The sequence below is a fragment of the Castor canadensis genome, chromosome 7 (assembly GCF_047511655.1).
Source record: "Castor canadensis chromosome 7, mCasCan1.hap1v2, whole genome shotgun sequence".
NCBI lineage: Eukaryota > Metazoa > Chordata > Mammalia > Rodentia > Castoridae > Castor > Castor canadensis.
In genome coordinates, this window is record NC_133392.1 from 67,415,390 (window position 1) to 67,439,511 (window position 24,122).

At 42.3% G+C, this 24,122-nt stretch overlaps 2 protein-coding genes and 1 pseudogene across 5 annotated transcripts in view; 1 reads left to right on the plus strand and 2 right to left on the minus strand.

Moving 5' to 3' along the window:
* Positions 1-12,244, minus strand: part of Polr3a (RNA polymerase III subunit A) — a 60,101-nt gene extending 47,857 nt beyond the window's left edge. For both annotated transcript variants that reach the window (XM_074079279.1, XM_020157363.2), the window contains exons 1-10: positions 12,072-12,244; positions 8,177-8,312; positions 7,364-7,501; positions 6,186-6,357; positions 5,780-5,934; positions 3,946-4,185; positions 3,676-3,838; positions 3,368-3,504; positions 2,236-2,339; positions 755-896 (exon numbers count right to left, since the gene is read on the minus strand). In XM_074079279.1, the coding sequence (XP_073935380.1) occupies positions 755-896; positions 2,236-2,339; positions 3,368-3,504; positions 3,676-3,838; positions 3,946-4,185; positions 5,780-5,934; positions 6,186-6,357; positions 7,364-7,501; positions 8,177-8,312; positions 12,072-12,115 (1,431 nt within the window). In that variant the 5' untranslated portion in view covers positions 12,116-12,244. The remainder of the gene's footprint in view (positions 1-754; positions 897-2,235; positions 2,340-3,367; positions 3,505-3,675; positions 3,839-3,945; positions 4,186-5,779; positions 5,935-6,185; positions 6,358-7,363; positions 7,502-8,176; positions 8,313-12,071) is intronic.
* Positions 9,737-12,065, minus strand: LOC109682238 (cytochrome b-c1 complex subunit 7 pseudogene; annotated as a pseudogene).
* Positions 12,245-17,088: 4,844 nt separating the features above from the next.
* Positions 17,089-22,778, plus strand: Rps24 (ribosomal protein S24). Of its 3 annotated transcripts, XM_020157366.2 has the most exons (6): positions 17,089-17,180; positions 18,404-18,469; positions 18,565-18,774; positions 19,673-19,783; positions 22,226-22,247; positions 22,631-22,778. In XM_020157366.2, exons 1-5 carry the CDS (start codon positions 17,178-17,180, stop codon positions 22,226-22,228), a joined length of 393 nt encoding a protein of 130 aa, XP_020012955.1. In that variant the 5' UTR covers positions 17,089-17,177; the 3' UTR covers positions 22,229-22,247; positions 22,631-22,778. The 3 variants fall into 3 exon arrangements, with proteins under 3 accessions (XP_020012955.1, XP_020012953.1, XP_073935382.1); XM_020157364.2 differs by lacking the exon at positions 22,226-22,247; XM_074079281.1 differs by lacking the exons at positions 22,226-22,247; positions 22,631-22,778 and adding an exon at positions 20,388-21,544.
* The last annotated feature ends 1,344 nt before the right edge of the window (positions 22,779-24,122 follow it).

The following is a 24,122-nucleotide window of genomic DNA, read 5'->3' on the forward strand; positions in this document are numbered from 1 at the left end:
ACAAAAAAGGGCTGGTGAAGTGGTTCAAGTGGTAGAGTGCGTGCCTAGCAAGCATGAGGCCCTGAGTTCAAACCCCAGTGCCACACACACAAAAAAAAAAAGCCCAAAGTCAAGCAAAAGTTTCTAGAAAGGAAAGGCTTTTCTTAACCCTAAGTTCCCATAACCATAAAGTACTTCTTTGTTATTTCTATTAAGACTGATGTAATATGTTCATAAACTATCCCAACACTGAGTCTAGAAAAAAATATTCCCATAAAAACCTCCTTAAATATTGCTTGCAAAGGCTCTCAGACTTAACATCTTTACAGACAGGAGGATTTATGAATATTTAACAAATTCAAGTTGCATCTCATTTCCATTTTAAATCACCAGAAAAAGGAACTGCTGCTATTGCAAAACTAAATCATCAAATACATGCTTTAAGGTCTTAGCTAGAGGACTGCTGCAAAGTACTCTTTTAGCATTTAATATGCAATTTTCTGCCATGTATTTGACATGTTTGCACAAATGACACACACTATTTTTGTTTACAGTGAAATCACGCTAGCTACTTTCACACTAATTTTCAGTTAGATTCTTTCCATTGATTTGTTATGTATGAAGTTATATTATACACTAAAAATATTGACAGGATGCTTGAAATTAAAAAGTTTTACTTAAAAAGTGAGAGAAGAGGGAGGTTAAAAGATGACAATTTGAGCGCATGAGCATTGAAAACGCACTCAAAAGAAAATGAAGACAATCTCACACTCACCAGATGAGCCATGATGCTCAATTTGTGCAGTGAGGGCTGCCGATTAAACAGCACCACGTCTCCATCTATGAGGTGTCTCTCCACAATGTCACCGTACTTGAGCTCCTGAGCCATCTTTTCCCGATTTCCATATTTCAAAAACCTGAATGTGAGGTGATAAACAATCTGTGAATCAAAATTCTCTCACCAGATTTCTCCCACTTCAGGTCAGGACTTAATCTCTACAATGATCACATTTTGCCAGGGCCATTTTCAACCATTTTCCTCAAAATCTAACATTTTTTTTTTTTTAATTTGAGATAGGGTCTCACTATGTAGCCCAGGCTGGTTTGGGACTAGCAATCCCTGTTTCAGCCTTCCAAGTGCTGGGATAAAAATCATGCTTGGCAGATGCCTCCATTTTTTAAGTTGTTAAATTACTTTATGTGTTGTCAAGAGAAAAAAACTATTATACTATGCCAAGTTGCTTGTAAGATATATCCTAATTTTATAAATGTTAAGATATAGCTGAGATGGTGGGCAGCTACTTGGGTGGCTGAGGCAAGAGAAATACAAGTTCCTGGCCAGCCTGGAGTATATAGCAAGATTCTATTTAAAAGAAAAAACAAAATAACAAACAAGAGAACTGGAGATGTGGCAGAGTACTTGCCTGGCCTGTGCTTCAATCCCCAATACTAGTAGGGGAGAGGGGGATTTCAAAATACGAAATAAAAATGGTCTTAGAATCACACAAACATACTATTTCTTCTTCTCCCACAGAGCCTGTTGATAAAATTCTCTCACGAGATAAAAGGCACTGGTGGTCAGTACATCTCGCTCTGAAGTCAGACTTGGCAAAATGAGTACCACTGAGTTATGAGGATGCTGAAGACAGCTCAGAGAACCCAGTAGCATGGAAAACGATCTACTTTCCTACCTCAAGGTATTCTGTTGATCTAACTCAAAAACGCTACATTGCCAGGCAACAAAAGAGCCGCTGATGTATACACAATGATCAAATAGATCAAGCGAGACTCTTAGACCTACTACCATTTAAACAGGTGTCTTCCACATGCCAAACTGTCAGTCATTGTATTCCTGATTGCATTCTATGGATGAGTATGGTGACAGTGAACTTCATTGTGAGAAGGTAAACAGATCCAACAAGATTGGGAAAGCATTACCTTTTCTTGGTAGTACTGGGAGTTGAACTCAGGGCCTTGCACTTTCTGGGCAGGCACTCTACCACTTGAGTCCTTTTTACTTTGGTTATTTTTGACATAGGATCTCACTTTATATCCAGGGCAGCCTGGAGCTTGGTCCTACTTATGATTCCCACATAGCTGGTATGATAGGCACATGCCACCACGCCCAGTTTTTATTGGATGAGAAGGGGTTTCATGAATTTTTTGCTTGGGCTGGCCTGGAACCTCAATTCTCATGATTTCCTCTCAAGGAGCTAGGATTACAGGCTTGAGCCACTGTGCTCAAGCCATCATTACCTTTTCATCTGCATATGTCTTTGTTGGATGAAATTAGCTCCTGGATGAATGTCAGGGCCATTTCGAACCAGTTTTCTCAAAAAATTAATGTTTGCTTTGTTTACCTGCAGGAACATGATAAAAAACACAGTAAGATACTCTCTGGTTTCTGTAAGTTAACCAGCTATACTAATTGTGTCTTAATCTTTCCCTGTATAGATTCTAGGAGAAAAAGAGGTACTCCCAGAGAGCTTGTGGCCTACAATCTTGAGTGCAGTGTCTTGACAACATATTGGCAAATAGAAAACCAGGTTTGGGAGGCCCTGGCCAAGTTCTTTCTTGGCCTTAAGTTTCCTCATTGATAGAATAAGTAGGCTGAACTAAGTGTAGGAATCTTCTATACATTCTGTGGTCCTAGAAGCAGGTGGCAATTTCACCTGCCATTATTTACCAGGACTTCTAAGATTTAAAAGCTGTGACAGCAGAACCCCAGAACCTAGCCTGCACCACCTACACTCTAACCTCTTGGACAACTGAATCATGGAATACCATTTCAGAGAAAGAAGCTCTTGGATCATTTATAATTCAACTGTGCACTTGGTACAAATGTTCCCAGAAGCATCAATAATTTGGGTTGGCTGTATCTCAAGGTATAGCCAGTTAATACTATGTTTTTGTTTTGAAGCCTTGCAGTTATTTAGACCTCAGTGGGGAAAAAAAAAAAAAAAAAAAAGAAAAAGACTGTAATACCATACCTAGAGTGTGAAATGAATGTAGACTATTGCAGTCTTTCTGGGTATGCACCAACAGCCTTAAAATGTTCAAATTCTGACTCAGTGATTCTATAGTACTAAGAAAAATAACCCATCCCAAAATAATTAAGTAGGGGTAGTGCTCACCATTTAGCTACTTTAAAATATGAGGCATAAACCAAAATACAAAAGTGTGAAGGATGTTTTTAGAAGGAAAAAAAAGTTGCAGACATGGTTCTATGTGTATAAAACAAACTAGACAGATACATATGCTCATATAAACCAGCCTGCAGGTTGGGTGGGCTGCTGGGAACTTTCCTCTGTCTGAAGTTTGGGATATCAAAATATAACGTAAAAGACTGGATTTAAAACAAAGAATTGGGCAACTGAATGGTACTTACTTTCTCGGGAAAAGTTAGAATTTTGGCTACATGAACTGGTACAGCTACTTCATCAATCCGGAGGTTGGGGTCAGGTGAGATGACTGTTCTGCCAGAAAAATCCACTCTTTTTCCTGACAGATTGCCTCTAAAGCGACCTAAATAAATAAACATACATCATAGGTCCCATGGTACACCATATGCTAACTGGGAGTAATATGCACCGTGAGATGGAGGAGAGCCTGTGATCTCCAACTAGAAGAGTGACATACATTTCACAAAAGGGCACCAAGGGCAATAGCTGTCTGCATGTTTTGCTGGAATCCTACCCTGTTTCCCCTTCAGGCGCTGTACAAAACCACGGGTCCACTTCTTGGGCGCCATGTTGAGGGGAATGCCTGACAGCTCGCTGTTGATGTAGAGGGCACACTGCAGCTGCAGGAAATCCCAGTCCTCCATGATCATCTGTGTCTTGGCTCCTGAGATCCGATGCTAATATGAGCAAAGTAAAATCAGAAACAAACCTGATTGGGATGATTTTTTCTTGACCAGAAGTTTTTGGATGGATACAAGCATACAAATTAATGGGAAGCACCAACCTTTTTAATGACATCATTTAGGAAAATGATTTCTGTCAATTTCATTGTCAGATCATCTTCATTGGTGCCAGACTTCAAATCGCTCACAACGGATGGTCTGATACACAAGGGAGGCACCAAAAGTCGTGTGAGAATCAAATCAGAGGGCTTTCCAGCTTCAGGATTCATCAGAAGTAGAGGGATATCTTCAGCTGGGATTCGTTTAAACAAGTTCAGAACTATTAAGGGATTCAAGTTTTCCTACAGAAAGGAAGGAATGGAGATAGGTTAGTTTCCTACAGGTTGGGTAAGATTTTCCTTCTCTGTGCTTCCTAATCTACCTCCTGCCCAACTTAGAATAAATATTAGTGATGTCAAAGAGTTCTGTTATATTTGGGAGGCTGAGATAGGAAGAATCACATTTCATGCCAGTTCAGGCAAATAGATTGAGATTCCATCACCGAAATAACCAGAGCAAAATGGACTGGAGGTGTGGCTCAAGAGGCGCCTGCTTTGCAAGCACAAAGCCCTGTCCCACCCAGGGCTTCTGTCTATGATATGCTTTGTTTTGAGAGCCTTAATATGTGCAGACCTTTTATTCCAACTGTTTAAGCCAATAACTCCATCCCTTATTATTCCAAAGAGTATAATTACAGTTATGAGCACAAAGATTCTTATAGGATGCACACAGAAGTGTTTTTTTTTTTTTTTTAGCAGTACAGAGATTTGAACTCAGGCAGGGCCTCATGCTTGCCAGGCAGGTGGTCTACCACTTGAACCATTCCACCAGCCACAAAAGTTGTTCTCAATGGTGGTGTAATGTTGGAAACAGCTTTGATGAGTTACTGGCTACATAAAATCATAGTATATCCGTATCTAGGAAACTATGAAGTCATGAAAAAAATGACACCATGAAATAAATGAAGAGTGTTCATAAAATATTGGTAAATGAAACAGTCATATGTATGCTGTACTTCAGGGCAAAATGTACATCTTTACAGAGAAGGGGAGATGGAAGCACTTATTGAGGTGTTAACAGCTATCTTCAGGTAAACAGAATTATATTCTTTCTGCTTCTTTTTTATACTTAATTTTTCTTATTAAGTTTGCCTTTGAATTAACGTCATTAATAAAAGTATCATGCTGTGAACAACTTACTCATAGGAACTATGAAAACTATAAGAGCCCTTCCCATTTCTAGGAGTACCACCCTCTCCAGATGCCCACATGTGGGCACTTGCTAACCTCTCATCCCTTCCCTCCTACTCCAGCTCCTCAGTGCCTGGTCATCAATTCCTATCCATTTTCACTGCACATGACTTTCTTGTGTTTCACTATCCACATGAAGAACAGAGTCTCTCATTTTATATTCTATACAGCTATGATTTTAAAATCTTTTCCAGCCTGTACAATTAAAAGATTGTTTGCTGGGGCACGGCTCAAGCAGTAGAGCACCTGCCTAGCAAGTTAGAAGCCCTCAGTTAAACCCCACTACTACCAAAAAATCCCAAACAAACAACAGAAGCAACACGACACACACACACACACACACACACACACACACACACACACACACACACACACACACACACACACACACACACACCTAGAGGAAAAATAAAAAATAAGTGGAGTTACAAGGCCAAGCCACATAAACTTAGTGCCAGATAAACACTTGTCAGTTCCATGAAGTATTATTGGGTGGCTGTCTAGCTTAGTTGAACTTCTCATTTCTTTTGGAAAAGGTGATATCCTTGAGGTGGGGAGGAGGGGAGAGAGGGCAGGAATGTGTGTGCATGTGTGTGCAATATAGAGGTGGGGCAGGAGCAGGGTGGACATGTATTTTCAGACTCACCTGTGCCCTTCCCAGCAGGGACTCTACTTCTTTGTTATGCTCAATGGCTGTTTCAAAGGACTGAAGGAAATTTGATACAATGGGATCCACCACTTTTTTGTTAGTCTTGTATTTCTCATGAATTATCTTCAGTAAGCCACACTTCTTTACAGTACCTAGAAGTTAATTCATTTACCAAGAATACAAAAAGTTAGGTTCTTTGTTAGGGTGGCTTGAGGTTAGAGTCTGGTTATTGAAATTGCAATGGCAATAAAAGGTGAGAGGTATGTTTTCTAATAGTAATTCAGTTGTTGGGCTCTGAAACCTAATTTGCACAAATAAAAAGCTGACTCCAAAACATTACACAATAATGAGTGAAGAGTGAATGAGAAAGGCCCTCGCTGAGCCTTCTGGGAATTCCACTCACCATTAAATGCACCACAGTGGTGGCAAGTGCTTTTCTTCCGGCACTTGTCAGAGATTTTCTTCTTCAGGCCTCGCTTCTGGAGGTACGTCAGGCCGGGCCTCTTTAGGTAATCCAGGAACTGCTGCTTCTCCTCCTGGGACAGCATGATGTGGCAGCAGGTTTTGCAGATCATCTTTTTAAAATTAAGCAAAACATGGGAAAGGATAAAAAAATGGAAAGTTCCTTCTTTAAAATGCCATCTTTCGTCCTGTACACAGATGTGAGTGGAATGTGAGGCAGCCTGTGTTCCTGGAATTTAGCAGTACTCATGGTCAGGTGATAGGATTTCTGCTAACATTTATCTTTCTCTGTGCTGGTTAATATTGCTTGAATTATCATCATCATCATTATCATCATCATCATTTTATGGTACTGGGGTTTGAACTGAGGGCCTATGCCACGAGTCACTCCACTAGCCCTTTTTGTGAAGTCTTTTTTTCAAGATGGGGTCTCATGAACTAGTTGCCTGGGATGGTTTTGAACCACGATCCTCCTTATCTCTGCCTTCTGAGTAGCTAGGATTACAGGCGTGAGCCACCAGTGCCCAGCTCATTATTGTTATTTATTTATTTATATGTGGTATGGTGTTGGTACAGTGCTGGAAATGAAACCCAGGGCCTTGCACATAGTAGGCAAGTACTCTACACTGAGCTACATCCCTAGCCCTTGTTTTTTTGACATAGGGTCTTGCTGTGCGGCCTTTAACTCATTCTGTAGCCCAGGCTTGCCTTGTACTAGTAATCCTCCTACCTCCACCTCTCAAGTGCTGAGATTACAGGTATGTACCACCTCATACAGCCAGACTGGATTTCCTAGTGGGAAAAGATAATGTCACAGAAACTTGTGCCCAGACAGCACATCAGAGAAAGCACCTGACCTTTTGGTCCCTAGGTACCTTCTGCTCTAGGGTGATAGGATTAATACCATACTTCCTCACAGCTACTGCCTTCTCAAGGGAAATAAAGCAATACAGAACCTTTAAGGAATTCAATGCAGTGTAAAAATTACTAAAATTACATATTTAACATAAAAAATTCCCCTGATGTATCCCTCAACACCCACAATTTCCAGGCTTATTCCAACGTTCCTGACCAATCACTCACAATTTATTTCTTGGAAATCAAGATCTGTGTACTTACCTGTAAGATGCCGATGACAGCTCTGAAGTACCCCACATGAAAGCATGGTAACTCCAAGTCAATGTACCCATAGTGGCCTAGGCAGTCAGCCAAGTTTTTCCCACAGGTTTCACAAGGACGGTCCTTTTCACTTGTGCCCTTTGGAGGAAAGCACCATCAAGGATCAGTGGGGGCTACTGGACAGGACAGGTGGAGCAGGGAGGAGGATCAGAAGAAAACAGTCTAGGCCTAAGTCCTGAGAAAGTTGCAGGGAGGTAGGGATGGCATAGCAGAGAGATAAAACCTGAGAAATCTGAACATGAGGAAGGTCACATGGCACCAGGGAGGGGAAAGTCATGTAGCACTAGGGAGGGGAAAGTCATGTAGCACTAGGGTAAATAGCCAATAAAATTAAATACAACCATATATGGATTAGACCTTGCTTTTTGCTTCTGTAATCTGCTTGCAAGGGTATATAAGGTGAGACCCCTTTTTTCTCAGGGCTCAGCCTTTGGACATGAGTCTGCTGAGTCTGTGCCGACACAATAAAACGTTGCTTCTTGCTAATTGCTTTACAGTCCCATATCTCAGCTAGCAACCTCTCGCAACACAGGGACCAGCCCTCACATATGGCCAGGTAACTAGGCATCAGAACCAGTTGGGAAGCTATAGTGTATTCACATTGTTGCTTGAAAACTAGAGGCCCTGACTTGATCTCAGATATGCAGGGGGAACAACGGAGGGGGCAAGAAGCCCTGGTTCCTTCCCATCTAGCAAGTCTTCAGATTTCTCAGCAGGTCAAGACTCAGGCACTGGGCAGGGGCAGGGTCTTACCATCCTGTGGTCAAGCACCCCATACAGCAAGGGGGCATGATTGTTGTCCTGGCTGTATAGGTTCTTACTCACAACCTGGATGTGTGCCTGCTGGCGCATCTCCTCGGGAGATTTCATTCCAAAACAGATGTGACTTCTGCAATGGAAAGAAACAGGGAACAACTTTGTCAAAGCCTGTTACCAGGCCAAGCATGTGGCATATGCCTGCAATCCCATCTACTTGTGAGGTAGAGGTAGGAGGATCAAGATTAGCTGTGAGATGCTCTCTGAATGATAAACTAAAGCAAAAAGGGCTGGGGATATGGTTCATGTGCTAAAACACTCACCTAGCTGGTTGGTGTCCCTGAGTTCAAACCCCAATACCACCACCACAAAAAAAGCCCATTACCAAAATATTAATTACAAATGTGGCCTACTATAACCAACTTGTCTTTCCAACTCTCTCTACAGACTCTTCCCTACCAGAATTAAATATATTAAAAATTAAATATAATTTCTCCTGTTTTTCCTTCAAAACATCCCTTCAGCCAGGCACTGGTGGCTCATGCCTGTAATCCTAGCTACTCAGGAGGCAGAGATCAGGAGGATCATGTTTCAAAGCCAGCTGTGGGCAAATCATTTGTGAGATCCTGTCCCAAAAAAAAATCCATCACAAAAAAGGGTTGGCAGAGTGGCTCAAATGGTAAGTGTGTGCCTGCAACCATGAGGCCCTGAGTTCAAATCCCAGTGCTCCCCCGCACCCTGCCCCAAGAATCTGTCATCTCACTGGAAACCAGTTTTTACTCTCCCCATCAATGGAACAGTGTTCACCAAGGTCACCCAAGTGATCTGCTTGTTGATGACTCTAAAAGGAACTTCTCATTTTACTGTTCTGCAGCAATGGTGCCATTCCCAATCTTGAAGTCTTTCCTTTGCTTGGCTCTGGTGACAACATACATCTTTTGAGTTTTCTTCCCTCTAGCTGTTCCTTTAGTGTCATTTGAGGTCTCTTCTACTACCATCCTTTAAATGTTGGAGTCCTTCTTTATCCTGGGTTACAATCCTTTTCCTGTTTTCATTTACACATTCCTCCTAAGAGCATGTCTCTTGTGTGTATACACTGGCCTCAAAATTGTTATGTAGCCCAGGCTTGCCTTAAACTAGTGCTCCTCCTGCCTCCGCCTGCCAAGTGTTGAGGTATGCACCACTCACTACATATGGCCAGACTGAATTTCAGTGGCTAGTCTGTCAAACCTCCATCTATAGGTTAGCTACTTTTATTCAACCACATGCTTCCTCTGCACAATTGGACTTGGATATCTCACAGGCACTTCCATCTTGATGTATCTAAAAAGTTGCATCTGTACTGAGCATGTACAGTCATTATTCTCTAAATAACACAGTCTAACAATTTACATAGCATTTACATTGTACTAGGTATTTTATTTTATTTTTTATGATTATAATAGACACTTATTTAAAGTAATATGTCTGCAGACCAAATAATTCTTAAGTTGTATGTTTCAGGTTTAACCAACTTCATAAAAAGTTCAGCTGTATCCACAGATTTCAACTACATGATTACTTCTTTGCCTATTCTTCTCTCTCTTTTCTTTCCTGAATAACTTCTTTCAAAAAGGATTTATCCTCCTCATATTTTGTCCACTGCTCTTTAGGCAAGATCTGTTGTTTCCTCATGGTCAGGTCCAGTGCCCTCTTAATGCAAAACATCCTGCCATTATTCACATCCTCATCCTCATTTATCGTATCGTCTCGCATTAACCCCAGTTTATTGAATCCTTCAGCATTGTAATACCATTTTCGAATACCTTCCAACTATCGGCCTGATGCTGAAATGGCAGGCCTGTTCGCCATCTTGACCCCTGCACTAGGTATTTTAAATAATGTAGCGATGACTTAAAGCTTATGAGAGAATGTGAATACATTTATGACTACTACACCTGAGCATTCTCAGACTTTAGTATCTATAGTGTATGTGTGGGGTGGTGACTATACACAAAAGATGCAGAGAATTAAAATGATGCGAAGTGGTCATCTGGGGAAGCTATACTGTACAGTTAGAAAGCCTCTCTGTAAAAGTGGTATTTTAGCCTAATTCTGAATATGAGAGGGTCATCCACAAGAAGATCAGGAGGATAAATATCTGAAGCAGAGAGCAAGACCAAGGAGGACAAAGGTGCCACAATCTTGGCATTTTCAAAGAACTACGTGAAACCAGCACAGAAAGCTAACGGTACAACATGAAGTCAGTAAGGTATGTAGGGGCCAGATCACGTAGGATTTAGGAACTCTGGGAGAGAACTGAAAGGATTTTGAGATCAAAATGATATAGACTGCCCTTGGTTATTTCTTGTTTTGAGACGTGTTCTCCTTATGTAACTCAGGCTGTCCTCCTGTTTCAACCTCTGAGTGCTGGGATTATAGGCATGTATCACTATAACAGGCCTACTTTGCATTTTAACAGAATCTCTTGGCCTGCTTTGTGAGAAAGTATTTGATCTGGGGAGAAGGGCAGGGATAGGAGGTGGGTTTGAGAGAGGACGTGAAGGACCAGAGAATGGTGGTGGATATGGAGACCAGCTAAAAGGCCACTCAGGTAAGGCATCTGTTCCAGTGAATGGCAACCATCCACACAACTATCCCAGCAAGAAGCTCTGTACACAAATGTCATTCCTCCTTACCTTCATCCCTACTAATACTTTCTACTAACACCCACAGCTCTCTGAAACCCACTTCTCAGTGACTCTGCAGACCACCATTATCCTGCCTGAATTGATGTCATAGCCTTCAAGGTATCCCTACCTTAATTCTTGCCCTGAGGAATAAAGAGATCTCCCAGAAGGAGAACTTTTATTAAAGCACTACCTAGCTGGGTGCTGGTGGCTCACACTTATAATTCTAGCTATTTGGGAGGCTGAGATGGGGAGGATCGAGGTTCTTGGCCAGCTTTGGGAAGTAGCTTTCAACTCTATCCCCCAAAAAACTGGAGCAAAATGGACTGGAGGCATGACCCAAGCAGCAGAGTGCCTTCTTTGCATGAGCGAAGCCCTGAGTTCAAACTCCAGTCTCACCAAAAACCAAGCAAGCAAGCAAACAAAAAGACACTGATTAAAACCCTTGAAAGATTTCTTTCCCCCTGCGAGATGACTCCTTCACATAGCTTCAAGTATCCTGTTAGATTCTCATCATCCACCAGTTCTCCCTCTCGTATGCTCCCTCCATGGGTCTGCCTGGACCCCTTAGGTGCTCTCAGAAATCCCTCTGCCTACCCTGGTCATTCCACTTGTCAGATCCAAGGCTGCTTTGTCTACCTTCTGCAACTAGACTAGGCAGTAAGGGTCATATTCATATTTTATCTTCACTGCCCTCCCTCCACAACTCTGGTCTAGCCTCCTCCGCTCCTCGGTGTGAGCTGCAAGAATGATGGATTCACTCTTCTACTGAGAACGCTAAGAAGGGGCCATGGCCTAATAAATAAGCTCTTTAGGAGAAGGCCCGAATAGCAGCTTCATTTCCAAGACTGTCACCCATCTGCCCAGCTGGCAACCCCATGCTTTCGGTCAGCCAATACTGCCTGTGCCAAGCGCTTTGCGACAAAACCCGAATTAGACACAGTGCCCGCCCCAGGCTGCTCCTTGGCTGCAGCTGGAGAGAGACGTCCTACAAGAAAGGGGCCATTCCAGCTTCTCCGTACAAGTCCAGGACCCCGAGGCGCTGAAAACTCCGCAAAGACCCCCGCCCCATACCATGATACTTCGCAGTTTTGGTCACACCCATGCTCATTCCTGACCGTCCCCTTTCGACTGTGCCTAGCCTGTGCCCCTTCGGGCCCGGGACCCCCTAACCTCGGCTCCCTCGGTCCCTCATTCCTCTTGCCGCTCTTGCTCAGCCTTACATTTTCTTGGCCACATCCGTCTCCCGGAACTGCTCCTTCACCATGGTGCCGGCGGCCGGGCGCCCTCCTCGGGACTCGGATTAGAGAAATGTCGTTGCCTGCACCTGCAAGCCTTGCATGTACAATGAAACTTAACGCGACCGCCGCACCCCCTCGGCCACCATAGAGCGCCTCACGTGTCTACTTCCGCTTCCGCCGCATGTGTCTGTCAAGAGGAACTTCAGGCTCACCGCTTTGGGCCCTCTCCCTACACCGCCCCCTGGCGGCCACTTCTTAGAACTGCACCGAGGCCAACGCGTTCTCCAAAAATGCAGTTTCTGGTCCACTTCTCAAACACCGGCTTAGAAGGCACAACCCTTTGCATCAGGAAAAAAAAAAAAAAACGATGACATCAATACTTGATTGTTTAAAGGAAGTTAGAAATTAAAATTAACCTGCTCAAGAAACAGAGGGACACCATCTGGTCAACCAAAAGGGGAAATAAATACATGGCAGAAAACACAGTTGCACATGAGAATAGACTCCAGTGCAAAAAGTTATATTCTAGATTACAAAAACAGAAGCTGATCTGTTCATCAAAAGAAATGGTCTCTAAACTGAAGAGACCACCCACAGAGTGGGAGAAAATATTTGCCAGCTATACATCAGACAAAGGACTGATAACCAGAATATATAGGGAACTTAAAAAACTAAATTCTCCCAAAACTAATGAACCAATAAAGAAACGGGCAAGTGAACTAAACAGAACTTTCTCAAAAGAAGAAATTCAAATGGCCAAAAAACACATGAAAAAATGCTCACCATCTCTAGCCATAAAGGAAATGCAAATTAAAACCACACTAAGATTCCACCTCACCCCTGTTAGAATAGCCATCATCAGCAACACCACCAACAGGTGTTGGTGAGGATGCGGGGAAAAAGGAACCCTCTTATGCTGCTGGGAGTGTAAACTAGTACAACCACTCTGGAAAAAAATTTGGAGGCTACTTAAAAGGCTAGACATTGATCTACCATTTGATCCAGCAATACCACTCTTGGGGATATACCCAAAAGACTGTGACACAGGTTACTCCAGAGGCACCTGCACACCCATGTTTATTGCGGCACTATTCACAATAGCCAAGTTATGGAAACAGCCAAGATGCCCCAGCACTGACGAATGGATTAAGAAAAATGTGGTATCTATACACAATGGAATTTTATGCAGCCATGAAGAAGAACGAAATATTATCATTCACTGGTAAATGGATGGAATTGGAGAACATCATTCTGAGTGAGGTTAGCCTGGCCCAAAAGACCAAAAATCATATGTTCTCCCTCATATGTGGACATTAGATCAAGGGCAAACACAACAATGGGATTGGACTTTGAGCAAATGATAAAAGCGAGAGCACACAGGGAGATATGAGGATAGGTAAGACACCTAAAAAATTAGCTAGCATTTGTTGCCCTTAATGCAGAGAAACTAAAGCAGATACCTTAAAAGCAACTGAGGCCAATAGGAAAAGGGGACCAGGTACTAGAGAAAAGGTTAGATCAAAAAGAATTAACCTAGAAGGTAACACCCACGCACAGGAAATTAATGTGAGTCAATGCCCTGTATAGCTATCCTTATCTCAACCAGCAAAAACCCTTGTTCCTTCCTATTATTGCTTATACTCTATCTACAACAAAATTAAGAGATAAGGGCAAAATAGTTTCTGCTGGGTATTGAGCGGGTGGGGGGGAGAGAGAGGGGGCGGAGTGGGTGGTAAGGGAGGGGGTGGGGGCAGGGGGGAGAAATGACCCAAGCCTTGTATGCACATATGAATAATAAAAGAAAAAATAAAATAAAATAAAAAAAGATATTGCTAAAGTAAAATGTAAAAATGACACCTACAGCTGATTCTTAAAGAGTTCAACAAAAAAAGTATGTATCCAGTATATGAACAGAATGTGTGTTATTCATAGCTATACTTGTCTCTCCACGTGTGTACATACATATACAGTGTACAGAGAGATCGCGCCACTGTAAAATGTTAGTGACTGATGAATCTAAATGAAATATAGGTGGGCATTTATTTTCCTATTCATGCAAATTTTATATAAACTTGAAAGTTTTCATATTAAAAAGTTGGAAAAAAAACAAAAACAGAAGCTGAAAATCTGTCACTTTAGGGCAAAACTGAGCCATATGAGCTAGGGAAATGATGAGGGGGAAGGGAAAGTGAAGACCATTTATTATTTGAGAAATGAATTGCTTTCCTTCAGCACAAGACTGGTAAGGAAAGCACACCACCAGGGCTCAGCAGTAAAGAACGTGGAACTGGAACCCAGTGAACGGACCAAGTGGCTCAGCACCTTTGCTTTTGAAGAAGGCGTACTATCTCAGCTTCCAGACACCATGGGCCCCAACCAGCAGGGACAACTATGACAGACAAAAAGAGCCAGGTTTTACTGTTTCAATAGTTAATCACCTAGGAGCTATGGTTGTGGCTCAAGTGGTAGAGCACCTGCCTAGCAAGTGTAAGGTCCTCAGTTCAAACCTCAGTACCACCAAAACAAAAAGCTAATCATCTCTTTTTATTGTTTCCCTTTATTTTTGTCTTTCTTTCCTAATGTATCTTTGGAGTAACACTGACAATACTAAATAGTTGGCCCTCCATCTTCTTGGGTTCCTCATCTTTGGTGTATTCAGCCAACTGCAGATGGAAGATATTCAGAAAAAAGATTGCATTGGTACAGAATATGTAGACTTTTTTTTTCCTTTTTTCATTCTGTAAACAACATAGTACAACTATTTACATAACATTTACGTTGCATTAGGTATTACTAGGTGTTACCTAGAGATGGATTCAAACATATGGGGGGGTATCCTTAGGTTATCTGTAAATTTTATGCCATTTTATATAAGGAACTTCAGCATCTGTGAATTTTGGGGGAAAGGGAGTGGTGGAACCAGTCTCCTGTGGATATCAAGGGCCAACTATACCAATAAGGCTTGGGTAACGAGTGCCCTACCATCCACAAGTGCCCTACCATCCAGAGGTTGGGCATGAAGGTCTTGGATTCACTGTGCCATGGATATCTAGGTATCACTCCTTAGAAGGTGTGTGATCTTGGGAAAGTTATTTACTTTCATCGTGTCCTAGTTTCCCCCCCACCCCATGTATAAAAAGGGTGCGTACCTTATTTCTTAGAATTGAGGAGGTTAAATGGCAAGAGGAAGGCAAAGTGAGGCAGGCTTGATTGGGGAAATGAGTCATGGGAAACAGCAGCCAGGGATTCACTGATAAACATCATACTAATAAATTGATTAAAAGCACACAGGTACTAGTTTCTTTGCTTTAAGCTTTACACTCCCTCACTAAGCTGCAACATTTAGTGTTTTTTTTTTTTTTTCTCTCTTCCTGTGACCTTGCCTACTTGTTCAAATGCTTACTGCACTCTGGGAACTGTGGAAGAATATTTTTAAAAAATAAAAGAAAATAGCCTAGCTACTCAGGAGAAAGAGATCAGGAGGATCACGGTTCAAAGCCAGCCGGGGCAAATAGTTTGCCTTGGAAAAAACCCTTCACAAAAAAAGGCTGGTGAAGTGGCTCACCGTGAAAGTCCTGAGTTCAAGCCTCACCACTAAAAAGAAAAATAAAAAGACACTTGCTGGGTGCTGGTGTGTAATCCTAGCTATTCCAGAGGTAGAGATTAGAGATCAGAGGAGGATCTCTGAGGTTAACCCTGGGCAAATAACTCTCAAGACCTTATTTCACAAATACCCTACACAAAAAAGGGCTAGTGGAGTGGCTCAAGCGATGGACCAAGAGGTCCTGAGTTCAAACCCCAGTACCACCAAAACAACAACCAATAAATACTTATCCTGAAAGAAAAAAAAATGGTAAAATGAGTCCTTTGGTCATGAATGAGCAAAGAAGTAGTCTTTGCTTCCATTTCCTCCCCTCCCGTTGTCTATACTTTATCCTGTTATACTAAAATCAATCCTTGGTAAAACTTCAAAAAGATGTGCAAAGGAAAATATTTACATTAAGGATGGATAAATCATCTGTCAGAGCTCATCCTTTGTTCAAAGGGATGCTCAAATATCTCTGGGACCAGTTCACAAAAGAGTGAAACAGCAAGAATGATTAGATAAGTACCTGGTACCTAGAACAAAGAGGAACAGTTGTCTTAAGGCAAATTTTAGCCCAACCCCAAGCCCACTTTTTCACGATAAATACCTGGTGTTAGAGCTGTTACTGCGCTTATCAGTTGTGCCTATACCCATTTCTGAGTCTTGCACTATACTGAACTTTCTTGGTCTCTACCTCAATGTGTCCTAAAATTCTGTTTTGCAACAACCTCAGAGCCAAGTACCCAATGGCCAGGTAGAGACTGCCTCCCTGGAGCCTCACCAGTTCTGGTAAGAAAAATTAGAATGTAACAGGCATCTAGCAGTCACTCAGTGAGTATTAACTGATTTTACTATTCCGAACAAAACAATAAGCTGACTTGAAGCCAGCACCCAGGTCTCCGCCACACTGAACCCTTGGGAAGTTTTTCCTACTGTTTCCCTTGGAATGTGCACATTTACATTACTTATCTTTACAGATCTGTCTCACATTAAGCAAGACAAATTTCTGGATCAAGTAAATGCTCATATTGTTTGTGTAAGAACTAAGGTTTCAGAAAAAGACAAGTTTTAAAAGGGCTTTAATCAGAGAATCACCATAAAAATCTTAAAAAATAATTCTTGGGCATAATAAAGCGTGCAGCAATACGTATCACCCTCCTCTAACTCGTAAGGAAAGAACTTAAACTATAACTCCGCTAACCAAGATTCGGGGTACGCGTAGGAACTACTCAACTCGTTGAATTGAATTGGAACACGTGCTTGCACAAACCTGAGATGTTCCGTCTCCGGATTGGCCAGTCCGAAATACCAGGGGGTGTGGCCAATGGTCAGCGAGGCGGGGCCTTTGGCACTTTCAGTCAGGCATTGGCGCGGTCGTCCTCACGCTCTTGGACACGCCCCTACGAGCGCGACGCCCGGGGTCCTTCCGTACGTGTTGATATGATTGGCCAGCGAAAGTCAACCCTCTTTTCCTCCTGACTGCCTGAGGATCACCCGCCATCATGGTGAGTCTCGCCAGGCTTGGGGCGCTATCCGCTGCAAATCCGAGCCATCCTTCGTCCCCCGGTCCCTCCGCCGGAGCTGCGGCCGTCCGAGGCGCTCTTCCTCTTCCCTGGCTATGTCTTACCGAGGCCGGTTGTCTGGGACTCCGGATTCGCCGGCGCAGAGTCGGGGCTCGCTGGCCGGCTGCTTTGCCGGCCAGGACGTGCCGGGTTTCGAGCTCCAGGGCCTCGGGACAGCGGAAACCTCAGCTGTGCATGTTCTGGAGCAGAGAGGATGGCGCGTGGGGTGGGGGGAGACTACGAGACGCATTGCAGATGATGGCAAGCTGGAGAGGTGAAGAAGGGGTCCTGGCGCCTGGGCACGGTACCTGCGTGTGAGCTAGAAAAGTCTGAATGGAGCCTCTTGTTGGGCAATCCTAGGAAAGGAATGCCACCAAGAGGTATCCTTGCCCAAAGTCCCCCCTAGTTAGCTCCGTCACCAAAAGCTGTGTTTATCAAGAAGTGTTTTCCAAGAAGTAAATACTGTTATGATGAACTTCATTGTTGTGGTTTCTCAAACTGAAATGGAAATACAGTATAGCAAGTCAGTTGCTCCTGACAAGGCTCTCCCCATTCTTATTAAAAAATCTTTTGTTTTAGCAATGTGCCCACGTTCTTTGGTACCTGTGAAATAATAAGGCGTTCTGTCGTTCAGAAAGTACTAGGTTTTCTTGTGAGCTCTGTTACTTTTCAAGAAAGGTAGATAACGTTGCAGGGCGTACCTGCAACAGGATGTTCTAAACTGGGTTTTGTTGAATGCAACACTTCTGAGTCACTGATTTTCACCTGGGGGTGATTTTCCCTCAAGGAAACATAGTTGGCAAAGCCTGGAGACATTTTTGGTTGTCAGAACTAGAGGGTATCTCTGGTGTTTACTAGAGGCCAGAGCTTCTTAACACATTTCATAATACATAGGACAATCCCCACAAAAAAAGAATTATTTAGACCACAAAATCAGTAATGTTGAGGTTCCCTGCTCATAGGGATACGTAAGAGGTACAGTTTGATAGAAAACCTTTGTTACTCTGTTTTGTTAGGGCTTGCCTTTGTCCCATGTGGCTCTTAATTATTTATTTCCACATGGCTAGCGGCTACAAATAAGCAGAGTTTTAGCTATTGGGAAGTCACCACACAGTCAGGAAAAAGTTGAGTGGTTTTATTAATGAGCATGACTTTTTTTCCTCCAGAATGACACAGTCACTATCCGCACCAGGAAGTTCATGACCAATCGCCTACTTCAGAGAAAGCAGATGGTGAGGAGGGCACCTCACAGGTTGGTTGGTTGGTTGGTTGGTTGTTTTGGAGATTTGTTTTATTATAATGAACACTACATTTTGTCTCCTTTTAGGTCATCGATGTCCTTCATCCTGGGAAGGCAACAGTACCTAAGACAGAAATTCGTGAAAAACTAGCAAAAATGTACAAGACTACACCAGATGTCATTTTTGTATTTGGATTCAGAACCCATTTTGGTGGTGGAAAGACAACTGGCTTTGGCATGATTTATGATTCCTTGGATTATGCAAAGAAAAATGAACCCAAACACAGACTTGCTAGGGTAAGTGTCTTTTGTGCAACAGCTATTGAAGATTTGGTTATCCGATAGCATTGTGGGTGTGGTAGAATACAAGACCAAGCAGTCTGGTGAGGAACAACATACAAACATACAAGGAATTTAAAAATGTTAAGATGAAAGATTGATTAATGTACAAGTAGAGTATGAGTGTTCAGATTTGGAGTCTGGCATTTAGGTTGGGTTTAGAAAGATGGATAAAATAGTGCTTGTAGAGATGAGCTAAGTAGAAAGTAGGGATGAGGCAGCTGTGGTTCCCACCTGTAATTCCATCTGTTGGGAAGGCGGCCCTGGAAAAAACTCAAGATCCTATCTGAAAAACAACTGGCTGATACTGCAGTGTTCTTATTTTTTGGTAATGGGGTTTGAACTCAGGGCCTCATGCTTGCTAGAAAGGCACTCTACCACTTGAGCTACTCCACCAGCCCTTTTTTTGTGTTGGGAACTATTTGCTTGACTGGCTTTGAACCGTGATCCTCCTAATTTCTGCCTCCTAGGATTATAGGCATGAGCCACTGATGCGTGGCTAGTACACTGTTTTTTAATTGGTGCTCTGGGTAGGCCTTGCTGAGGAGGTGACTTGAAGCTAAGGCCCTTGTAAAGATTTGGAAATAGTGTTAAGGCAGCAGGAACCAGCAAGTGCGGAGGTTGGCCAAGTGAAGATGAGTAGGTCAGAATCTCAATGGTGGGGTGGGTGGGGTTCTGTAGAAGTTTCAGTGTCCACAGAGAGAAAAAGATGAAAGTGAGAAACGCTGAAAGGGAAGCTGGTTGAAGAAAATGAAAAGCTGTGTTTCAAAGCCCTCTAACTCCAGTTTTCCTATAAGAGTGTGGGTAATGGTGAGTCAATGTTTGCAAATCACCTACATAAACTCCTCTCTCTCAGCATGGCCTGTATGAGAAGAAAAAGACCTCAAGGAAACAGCGAAAGGAACGTAAAAATAGGATGAAGAAAGTCAGGGGGACAGCAAAGGCCAATGTTGGTGCTGGCAAAAAGGTATGATTCAAGGAGCATACAGAAATGTCATGAATTGTAGGTCTTTAGTTTGGTAAAGGGAGGGTTTTGTTAATAACTTTTAATGTTTTTTTTTTTTTCTCTCCTGGATTACAGAAGGTAATGTGTTTGGAGAAGCTATGTAGCGTAGTAGTATGTTAATTTCCTTAGAGTAGCCTGGCCCGCCCCTCTTGCGCTCATAGATTGGCACAACATGGGGCCACATTTGTTCAATAATTTTTTTTGTTTTGGTGGGCAAAGTTTTCCTTTTACTGCTAGTTGGCATGAACTGTAATTCATGAATTACATGAACAGGGGGTGCAGATCCTGTTCCTTGGGATTTAACTTAATTTATTAACTTGGACACTGGTTTAAGAAACAGTTGGATCAATGTGGCCCACATTTTTCTGGCATCTAAGATCTCAGAATTGCTTTCCTCCAGTTAGCTTAGACCTATGTGGTTTTAATGGAAGCACTTTTTACCAGCTTTGCTACCTGATTGTGAATAGGTGAATGGAATTAAGGTGTTGGGTTAAATAATTAAGTGTTCTGTGAATTTTTTTTTTTTTTTGCCTTTTCCTCTACTCTTGGATTTCTTGTTCATCAGAAATGAAGTGTCTAGCAGGTACTGAGATTATGAGCACGGTGTGGGGATGCATCACCTTCACTGAGGTTGCTTTGATGCTTTGCATGTTGGACAGCAGTTTCGTAGTATGGTCTATTAGAATGCCAATGCGCTCTTTAAAGTAGTGTTTTATGAACAAAGAGAATTTGTTAACTTTGAAAATCAAATGCATGTTATATGGCGAAGTGATTCATTGGAGGGAGATAAGTGCCCTACCAAATGGGTTCTTTTTCAGTTGAGCTTAAGAAATGCTGTATCCCAGAGTCAGTTCGCTTTATCCAACATGGCTAGGGAAGGTGGCCCTCTAGCAGTCTTCCCCTCTGAAACTGAGCCCATTGGATTTTTTGGCAGTTCTGGTCCTAAACTAGCCCAAGAATTTTGATAAAGCCTCTGTCCTGGTAGCATCCACTCACAGCTAGTGTTTACTTTTTCCATTGCTTATTAATCTCCAACTTTTTTATCCCGTGTGCCCCTCCCACCTCCTTTTAAATAGAAAACTTTGAGAATTATGTTCACATTGAAGTCTTTGAGAAAGCTTTCCCCACAAGTGTTTGGTCAGAATGGTCCATTGCTTTGTTTCACACACAGTTTGCACATTTAAACAGCCTAAATTTATGACTTTGAAGTAGGCTAGATGTTGGGTGGGGCAGTAGGGTTTGAAATGGTGGTGGCCACTGCTTCTGTGGCTTCCTTTTACACTCTGCCAGGCAAGGCAGGATGCCTTCCCAGGTGTAGTCAGATTGACTTCCCAGGGCCATGGAGTTAAAGTAAACACAGTCTGAACTGTAGAATCATTATACCTGATGAGAGAACATGCAAAAAAGCACTCATAATTGGTTCTCTTACTTAAGTCTGAAGGACATTGAGCACACTCATTCTTTTTTTTACTCAGCCTTGGTATTCCCATGTGTTAATGCTCAACCCCAATCCCTCCTGTACTAGAGGGGCTTCCTGTGGGGACCTGAGCCATCACTATTCCTGCTTGGGGTTGCACTGTTAATCTCACTGGCATTGTCCTGAACGGCCAGTTGGAAAATGAGTATAGATGAGCACTATGCTTTGTCTTAAAAAAAAAAAAATCATGCTGGGGGCATAGCTCCTGTGGTGTTTAGCATGTACAAGCCCCTGGGTTCAATCCCCAGCACCAAAAAAATGCTCCTTTTAATTCAGTTTTACTTGATGTTAGAATTGGCACTTTTTCTTCTTTTGAGGGTGCAGTGGAGAAACTGAGGCATGAAGTATTCTCATTTGAATAGCAGCTGTAGCATTGTTCCTTCAGCTGTTCTGCCTTGAGTTTAATACTAATTTGTATTATTTTTGTGGCTGTGAATGGTGTCTTTTAAAAGTATTGAACTGAGACAGTTTTAAAAAGACTTGCCTGATAATTTAGAGTTCTTCCATTGGGGCTAAATCAGAGGTGTAATGAGTCCCAGATTTGTGGATGGTGTGTGCTCAGCATAATGCTCAGGAGAGCAGAGGGACCCAGACACAGGTAGGTGTGCTCCATCCACAGGTAGTGGCAGCCTGGATGTGGTACAGTGTTAGCATAATGATCACTTCATCATAGTGAAGTCATCATGCCACCTTGTTAACATTAGAGCTACAGTAATCAGGCAGGGTATTCTCAGAATTAGGAATAAAACCAATGGTTGTGTCTTGAGTGTTTCGTATACAACTACAAAGAACAAAACATCACATTTAAGGTACCTGATTGCATGCACATAAATATAGATTATTTTGTAGTTTGAAAAAGGGACTCTAATGAACTATTTGTTTTTCCTCTCCCCTGTTCCTTTTTCCCTTTCCTGCCACTGATTCAGTGAGCTGGAGATTGGATAACAGGTATAATTTAAGCTCTTCTGTAGATTTCTAGACTCCTTGGTTTACTGGTGCAGTAGTTTAAAAGATCACATGAAACACATTTCTGAGTAGATTTGCAAATGCACCAGGGTTGTAACCTGTTAAAGTACTAACAGTGACATGGTTTGTTTTTAAAATGTAGTGATATTTAGCTTGTTTTGTTTCATTATTTCTAACTTGAATGTTTGTGAGTTTAACTTCATACTTGTATCATGTTACGATCTCAAAAATGTAACTTCTAGGTTACTAATATTTGTTCTGCATGAGTGTTGTTAGTGTTGGAGTTTGTTGAAGACTTTTGAACTTTAGGTTTTAAAGAACTTCCAACCCAGTTGCTGACAAAACCTCTTTTTCTTGATTCACAGCCGAAGGAATAAGGATTCTACAATGACTTTAACTGCGATGATTGTGCGGGTTTTCCATGAGGATTAATAAACTGTAAACATCTGTGATGGTTTTGGGCTTTTCATGAGGATTAATAAACTCAACGCTTTCATGTGTCTGGCTCTGAAATACACTTGAAGTTTACTGGCTGGGAGGTGTTACAACATTAGCCCCTTGTTTTTACAGGCTTAAATTGCTACTTGCTCTCACACATTGCATTGAACATTTGGTGAAAACTTGGCATAATGGAGTGATGCTTGTCTTTCCTTTATTAGGAGGAGGATAATGGCAGGTGGGTCTCCACTATGAGAGTGCTACTGCCCTAGTGGGTCATCTCCAGAAGAGACACTTGGAGTCTGAATCCCTTTTAAGTGTTCCTAGACTCCTACTAAGTGCTTATTACTTAAAAATCTATTTCCTGACCTTATTAAAAGGTTAAACTTGCTGGGGATGGTGGTGCATACCTGTAATCTCAGCAGTCTGGTGACTGAGGGAGGAGGATGGTGAGTTTGAAGCCAGCCTGAGCTACATAGCAGGACCCTATCTCCAAAAAAAAAAAAAAAACAAAAAGAAAATTAGAAAAGGAAGTTAAACTTACTAGATCAGATCTTCACTTGCCTACAAAATAAATAGGATCTGTCTCACTTATATCGCAGGTTGGTTTATGAGCTTTGTGAGAGGGGGATTTGAGAGCGATGGTAGTTGGTTGAATGGCTGTAGTGTATGATTGCCTGGTTGATAAGTTGTGTAGTTGGAAATGGGCTTTATGAAACATGGAAAATTGTGCTTCAGCTTTTATTTTTTAAATTTATTTTTTATACATTTTAATTTTTTTTTTTTTGCGGGACAGGTTTGAACTCGGCTTACTCCTTGAGTCACTGCGTTAGCTCTGTGTGTGTGTGTGTGTGAGAGAGAGAGAGATGAATTTTTTCAAGTTAGGGTCCTGTGAACCATTTGCCCAGGGTTGGCTTCAAACCACAGTCTTCATGATCTCTGCCTCCTGATAGCTAGGATTACAGGCCTAAGCCTGGCACAGTGCCTTTTGAGGGAGGATAGGAAAGGTGAGGCAGAGAGCTTGAGGCATTGGTGGTTTATGGATTTTAGATGACATTTTCTCCTGGAGATCATGTTTATTGGTTGGTTTGCACCATAGGTGGGACTACCTTCCTTTTAGGCTTGTAAATGCTATTAACCCTGGATGGACAATGTGGAGTCTCCAGTCAATAGACAACTGGAAGACCTGGTTGGTTGGGCTGGAAGGGGATCCAAGAAAGCATTAGCCACGAAGGGGAATGAGGGCTGCAGAAGTAAGCACAGAATGTTTTGAAGAGGGCATAGTAAGATTGGAGATAGGGACATGAAGAGGGAAGTTGTGGAGTTGAACCTGCTGGCTCCAGAGTTGCTATATCTGTAGCCCTGCTGCAGCTCACCCATGGCCCCGTGGGTTCTACTATGGAATCTCTCCCTTGCAGC